General features: G+C 40.1%; 1 protein-coding gene across 1 annotated transcript in view; it reads right to left on the bottom strand.

Annotated features, from left to right (window-relative positions):
- The window catches only part of LOC138059954 (protein FAM227A-like), a 34,725-nt gene that overhangs the window by 10,107 nt on the left and 17,118 nt on the right, over nucleotides 1–7,500 (bottom strand). Inside the window, exons 9-13 of the mRNA XM_068905618.1 lie at nucleotides 3,251–3,355; nucleotides 2,424–2,550; nucleotides 2,220–2,321; nucleotides 1,591–1,742; nucleotides 256–471 (exon numbers count right to left, since the gene is read on the bottom strand). Of these exons, the coding sequence (XP_068761719.1) occupies nucleotides 256–471; nucleotides 1,591–1,742; nucleotides 2,220–2,321; nucleotides 2,424–2,550; nucleotides 3,251–3,355 (702 nt within the window). The remainder of the gene's footprint in view (nucleotides 1–255; nucleotides 472–1,590; nucleotides 1,743–2,219; nucleotides 2,322–2,423; nucleotides 2,551–3,250; nucleotides 3,356–7,500) is intronic.

Genomic DNA, 7,500 nt, shown 5'->3' with positions numbered 1-7,500 from the left:
TAGTGGAATAAAAAATATAGGTAACTCGCTTTAAAGTGATTGCAGTCTCTTTTTTTTTTCGTGCAAGTCAATAAACCACTAGACACTGAGGACCTGGAGTGCTTTCACAATTGGAGGAAGCATATATGCGGAGTGATCGCCAGGTGAAAAATGACAGTTGTGCTATCCTTGAACGAACGAGAGGAGACCAGACTGGCCAAAAACGTTTTAACCCAACAGCTGCAACACATAAGTGTGTTTAGCTAACGTACAAACCTCTCTTCGTTTCTCCAAACGATTTGCTTTATGTATCCCTTTAAACGCTGATAAAGAAGAGACTCGTGCCTGAACACGCTTCATGGATACCCATGACGAACTATCCTTTTCGTCTTTGGGATCGTATACCGTTAAACGTTTGCTTGAGTTACGCGTGTCTTGGTTCTTTGTTGTGCAACTGGATTGTGACGCCATTGGTTTTCTCCTATCCTGGCCCTGTCAAACAGTTTAGTAAATTATGCTTCAAATGCAATGTAAGTTTTGAGCAGAGGGCAGAGGGGAAAACCTTACGTTCCTTGTGCGCATGTCCATCTCAGCGTCGCCGTCACCTCGTGACTCGAGGAGTCGAGATCTGAAGATGTGTAAGAACTTGAGTACTAAAATCCCACACTTCTTCATTTTGCTTTGCATTTCCATGCATTTAACCCAAAACAGGTTCTTCAGTACTTTTCCTTATTTCTAAAAGTTCACTGATGTTATAAAAAGGTGGTTTTACTTCGGAGTTGATTGGCGGATACAACATAAATCGAAACTAAGGAGGTCACTGTGGACAAAGTGCTCGATTGCTGTCAAAGATGATGAAACGTTCAGTTTTGTTTGCAAATTCCAAGAACTTTTACTAATACCATAAAATCGTGTTTGAGAAAGCGAGATTCCGACAAAAGCATCGTGTTTCTAGGCCATCAAAGTAAAAACGCTCGTACAAATCGCATGGCAAGCCCAGATTGTCCGACTTGTTTGTACCGCGTAACAGCAAGAATTCTTCATGATTTATCTGGCCTTCACAGCGGGTGAGTAGAAGTTGGTTTCTGGCCGCTTTCAGTGAAGACATCACTGGAAAAAGACTTATAAGAAGAATTTCCCGTCGCCGTCGCTCAGCTCATGCGCTGCTTAACGATTTGCAAATTCGCGCCACAGCCGCGTTCTCTCCCCGGTCCTTTCGCAATTTTGCCGTGGCGTTGCCGTCATCAGTGCTTAAACTTCCTAATATTTTACGATTGCGTCACTAAGTGGTTAAGCTTCCTTTCTTACGTCATAGAATGAATAATTCACTGGGGCTCTATCGGTCGCCGTGGAATTCGCGCTAGCAGAAAGGCTTGTGTGTTCACATTATTGAGCAAAAATCAAGGCATCCGGCATGGCAAATGATAAACGAAAAACCGCGCAAAATCAAAAAATTCAAAATAGCAGATGCTAAATGACTGCCATTCGGCCTAAAATTCCAGGAAATTTCTGATCTTATGAGTTTATGAACGCCATTATAATATCAAGGTAGACCCACAACAAATCAAACAGAGAGTGACCCATGATAAAACATATAAAACGCTATAGTACCTGAATTACATGGTGGGAATTGGTGTTAGCAGCTCGCTCTTCCACTATCAGAGGCAAAGACTTTTGGCGGGGTTTGTAACCAAAAGATGACAGACTGCTTTGTTGTGACAAGTCCTCATCCGTGAATTCAACGGGAAGATGTACCAAAGACCCTGAGAAGTGCAAAATTTCAAAATTTGTCAGCGTTATCGTTTTCGTATCCTTCCGAGTCCCACACTGGAAAGCAATGGGATTTTCCATATAATAAACTTCGAACTAAATGAATGCGAAAATGAAAGAGTTTTACTGCCACATTCAATGACCCCTTCGGTGTATTTACCAACTTAAGCGGTCGGAAAGTAGCTAGTAGGAATTCTAATGCTACTTGACAGCCCTCGATCAATTCCTAAACGTACATTTGCACTGCAGAGCCTTATTATTTTTTTTTTTACTCCTTTATGAGACAGAAGGAAAACGGCCTCTGTGAATGAGTGGTAATGAATACATTCTCGATTCATGCGCAACTGCAACATGAAACCAGTTTAGCCGAAAGGACCTCGAGGGAATTTTTGATTTCTGCAATCTGTACAAAATAATACGGAATTGTTGATTCCATTTCCCGCTGAGCTGAAAATGGTGTGTTTTCAGACCTTTTGAAGCGTCCTGCTTGATTTGTTCATCCTTTCTCATATCCTTTGGTTCCAGGGCTTTGAAGTTCCACTTGTCCCACATTCGTGGCACTGGCTTTGTCCCTGCATGCGTTTAAAGAATAAAACAGTCAATGGAATGACTTAAAAAAAAATAGTTAAATGCAGTAATTACGACAGACCAAATGACACTGGGCACCAACCAACCTGCAATCCACTCTGTGATTAGCTGAATAAGATCCTCCTTGAATTCATCTCCAAACTGTTTGTAAGATGTAGGAAATGCCGTACAAAATGTACAGTACACAGCCTGTGCCATGATGTTTGGATAACGCTAAACAACAAACAGTCAGACAGCATTTTAAAAGTTGATTCTTCCTAAATTAATATCTAGCCTGCGTAGCTGGAGGGATATTTTATCGCGGGATCATTTAAACACGTACGAGTAATCGATGGTTGCTTCGTTGTGTTTGACCGCGAGAGCGAGCGACAGAAAAGAGGCATCCTCGCGAGCCATGAAGCCAATAGGCTTTACCATGCCCCTCGCGGCAAAATACAACGGAGCAAGAGATTAATAATCCACCAGCTACGAGGGCGACTCGAAGTGACTTTGACAATAATTAAATACTAAAAATGGTGAATAACAAATATTGCCGTCGAAAGTAGTCCAAGTAGTTGTCCCGTTCGGAAGGTTTCTACCATTTTTTTGTCAATTGACAGCATGAAACATGGTGATTCATAGTAATGAGGATGATTGTTTTTGGCGTACAAATCAAATTTCTTGAATTGCATAGGTTTTACATATGTTCAGCCCTGAATGATGATGACCATGACCATAACTACCATCACAGCAAAAAAGCTCATAAGAAAAGAGTTGGTGCATGGGCCAGCGATACTAAAATACAGTGATTGGTGGATTTATAGGTGCATTATGACAGTAAAGCTCCCGATATCGAAATGCAAGGATAAAACTGAGGACAACAACATCACTGAATAGCAATGATAATGACAAACTAATCATTGTCAGTAAATACCTTGAGAAATTTATCCCTGTATTGTGTCACCGGTGTTGTAAACAGCATCTTCACATAGTTATGAGCGACACGGTTGAACAGCATTTCTTGAATATTCCTGCTAGGCTACGAAAAAAAATTTTTAAATGTCCTCATTATGAAGACTTAAAAATCAGAGGACGTTACGTACTAGGATTGGTCAGTTTTGAAACTATAGATGGTTTTCACAGAGACGTCATCAAATTCTAAAATCAAAACCACAAGGTGTTTTGAATTTTTATCTATAGGAGGTTGAAGATGACCTAGATAAAAGTCCTTTTGCAAGTTTCCAGCTCCATGAAGTCTTCCGTTTCGAAAATGCAGCATTTTGAATTTCCGAATTGTCACTTTACGTGACACCATGATACAAAGTCATTTGGTTGGAAAAAATGTCTATGCCCATGAATCTCAGCAGTCTGCGCGTCTCAAGTACATTAGGAGACGTGTTCATACACGTGTATTTTATCGTATGAGCGAAAAGTAAGCGCCTTCATCGCTAAAGCCTGGTTTCCATATGATTTGCAACGGTCTGCGATCGGTCCGCGACACGATCTCTGATAGATCTGCGCCACGTCTGCGGCGATCTGCGGCACACGGTCTGGATGATCGGAAAAGTTGAATCTAGTTCCACTTTCCTGACCATAACGACGCTTCCGACTAAGAAACATTTTAATGAAAACGCGTGTCTAAGATGATCTGTGTCCTATCGGCGACACAAGATTGTTCGCCTTGAAATACGTCCAATCAGACTTGAAGTTAGAGCGCGCTTCGCAGAGGATTAGTGGTACGCTTCTCTGCGATCGCTTCAGATCTAAATGGAAACATTTACCTGCGGTGTTTTCCAGATGTTCGTGTTGATTTCTGGCCTCCATATTAGTGCACAACGGCACCAACATGGAGGCTCCGTACAAAACTCTATAAAATTGCGAGAAACGCTTCGCAAATAACTCAGAAAAGATGTACCGCACAGACCTGAGAATTGGTGAGGTGATTAATGAATCATGAATTTGTCCCCAACAACATTCCAAGTTTTTCGATTATTTGATTGAACGGTTTCGATTTTATTTTTTTGTTGCGTGACAGTGAAAACGATCTATAAAGTAACAAAATGTAATGGTTCTAACAGCTAACGGCAAAACCAGTCACACAACTCATCGGAAACCAAAAACACGGATGCAAAAATGGCTGCGCTAATCTGGATGCGAAAGGAGCGTTTCAGTTTATGTGGTAGGCGTTCGACATTAACGATAGTAACCATAAAGCACTCATCGTATTTCAATTCAGTTATTACTTTAACCTTGAATAAAGACGACCTTCGAAATTTTATGTATCGGATTTGTTTAAAACCTTTTATTAGCATTTTCCTCTTTTTTTGATCCCACTTTTAGGCCTGTTTTAAACGTCACATTTTACATGTGCCGAATCTAATGCAAATGAGGGAAAACAATATATTTTTCTCATTTGCATTAGATTCGGCACATGTAAAATGCGACGTTTAAAACGGGCCTTATTCCCAAGATCTGAAAATTAATTCTCCTTACTGACTATCATACATTTCTTCTTATGCCAGTTATGGGAATTTGATGATGTATGTAGCGACAACACCCCCTAGGTGATAAATTTCTTTATTCTTGCTCCCATTCTGCTTAAAAGGCTTTGTCACGCAATATGGTGTAATTTCATGACATCCAAAATGCCCCAAAAAGTAAAATGAACCATTGCAATAACCACTTAAAACTGTTCAACAACATAAACGAAATACAGCAAAAGGAAAGAGAAGCATGGATGAAAACAAATGGACGGGATTGAAACGGATTGCATTTGGGTAATCTTGAAAAAGGGCGGCCCGACGTTTATCAAGTTTATGGCAAATCGCGCGGATAAAGGTCGTTTTTGCTCAGAATAATCTTTTTGTGATCTAACGATAATTTTGTCGGTAAAGGAAATTCCACATTACCATTTTCGAAGTTTAAACTGGTGATTAAATAAATATTTCCCCTAAGCACCCTAAAATAACGCGACATAGCCCCTTTAAAGTGGTACTATGATCAAAAATTACTTCCTTTTTTCCTTTAGATTTTGAATGTGTTTGCTTAACACCTGCCTGGCAAAGTTTTGAGCTTTGATTTTTATTCAAAGGCTGTTAACTTTGAGTGTAAGTTTTGGATTTCACGGTCCGCCATTACTCACGTTCAAAACTGACCGAATGAACCTCGGAGGGTTGGATCTACATAAAAGTGACGTCATTCCCTCGATAGCTTAATATCTCAGGGTGTAAACGCAGTTTATTATGTATTCAAAACACAAGTTCAAAAATTTGAAAGCCCGAAACTCCCGAGCTGCCTATCAATTCAGTCGTGTACAAACGCATTGCATTCTTAAACTAGCGAGTCTTTGGTCATTTTTATACTAGAGACGCATAATTCGTCTACGACGAACTTGGGCAAACATTTTTTCTGCGTCTGTTAAATTCGTCCAGTATAAAGACGGACACAAGACGCATTATGCTTCTGGACGGAGTATCCACTTTGGTGCGTCTTCGAAAACGCACTAAACTGGACGGTTCGTGCAGACGAATTATGCGTCTCGTGCCCGTCTTTCTACGAGACGAATTTAACAGACGCAGAAAAATGTTTGCCCAAGTTAGTCCTAGACGCATTACGCGTCCCACATACATGTAGTTCGTCCTGTCTTTACACTAGACGTATAACACGAGAGACGCATAGGAAGATATCTGTTTACAAACATTGACGTCAAATTTATTTTGCCAACCACCGAAAAAATGAACCCTTTGTTTCGGCATCCACTAAGCATCTGGTTGGCATATTAATATCAATAGGTCACGTTATCGATATCTTCGCTATAATTCGTATGGACGAATTATGGGTCTCTAGTATAAGATTTTAAAGTTAGTAATGGCAGACCATAAAATAGAAAAATTTCAGTTTAAATAAACAAGTGTCTTTTTGAAATTAAGGCTTAAAACTTGGGTCACTTAGTGTTTAGTTAACGTAGGTTTGAAACCCAACGAAAAAAAGATTTGATTTTTTGATCATAGTACCACTTAAACAATGTATTGAGTCTGTTGGGAGTCAAAGGGTTATAAAGTGAAAAGTCCAGCACCGTACCAAGGGTTGTTTCCGGAGGGGGTAGGGGTTAGGGGTGCAATGAATGCAAAGTGGGACTTAACGCAATCATTGTCTGTCAAAGCTTCTTTTCACAAGCTTGTTTTCTATCTCGGAGTTGTTTATATTTTCAAGTACAAAATCTCTTCTTTGATTGGATGCTGCGCCTCACTGTGTAAAGGGTTCACCTCGAAGCCAAGATTCCGAGGAAGTAAAACAGTAAAAGGAAAATTGTCCATGCTCGTCTGCTCATCCAATAATGACATCAAGAAACGACAATTGTTCATGTGTGCGGAGGATACCGCCCGACAATATTTAATTTGGCAGCGTGCATGAACCAACTGACCAATTTCTGTTTACCAGTGTAAATTCTTTCGGGCATAACACCTAAACTGAATTAAAACATTTTGCGACAATGTTATGCAGTACTTGACTGAGAAGCTGCATGGGTTAATTGCTAGAGATTCTTGCTTGCATGGTTATAACATCTTTCATTACCACGATGTCTCGTGAAGGTTATAAAGGTTGGCGTTATTTTTAGGTCAGGGTTAATGCAGCAACTCTATCCTTACTTGAGGAGCAGCAGCATTTAGGGGGACACACTGTGACGTTAATTGTCTTCATTCAGTGATTGGTTCAAAGTTCTCGCGCCACTTTTTCAACCAATCAGAGGTAAAAGCAAAACCAATCGTGGCTCAAGTGTGCACATTTTCCCGCGCTTTGTGTCGGCTACGTGTAATTACTACGAGTTTTGATTGGTTTACTGGATTGTCTCAGTCCCTTTTGATTGGTTTTGGTTTTATGAAACTCGATTGAAACTCGATCTATCTGTTTAATGCATCGACTTCAGTGGAAATCGATCGCTCTGCGATTCTTTTCCCTGATTTGTTCATTAGGGGTGTTTTTGTGTCTGAGACCAACGAATTAAAACACCAAGTGAAGCTATAATCCTCAGTTATCAACGCAATTTTAGCAATTGCGCAGAGAAGCCTGAAATTTTCTACGAACTAGGCCTTTTTCGATATATTAAGATTCGGCTTGAAAGAGAAGTTTAGAGGACAAAGGGAAGTGGATGATATGTAAATGATTTTCACATTCATTGCAACG

The sequence above is a fragment of the Montipora capricornis genome, chromosome 8 (assembly GCF_036669925.1).
Source record: "Montipora capricornis isolate CH-2021 chromosome 8, ASM3666992v2, whole genome shotgun sequence".
Taxonomy (NCBI): Eukaryota; Metazoa; Cnidaria; class Anthozoa; order Scleractinia; family Acroporidae; genus Montipora; species Montipora capricornis.
This window is presented reverse-complemented; position numbering and strand designations above follow the sequence as displayed.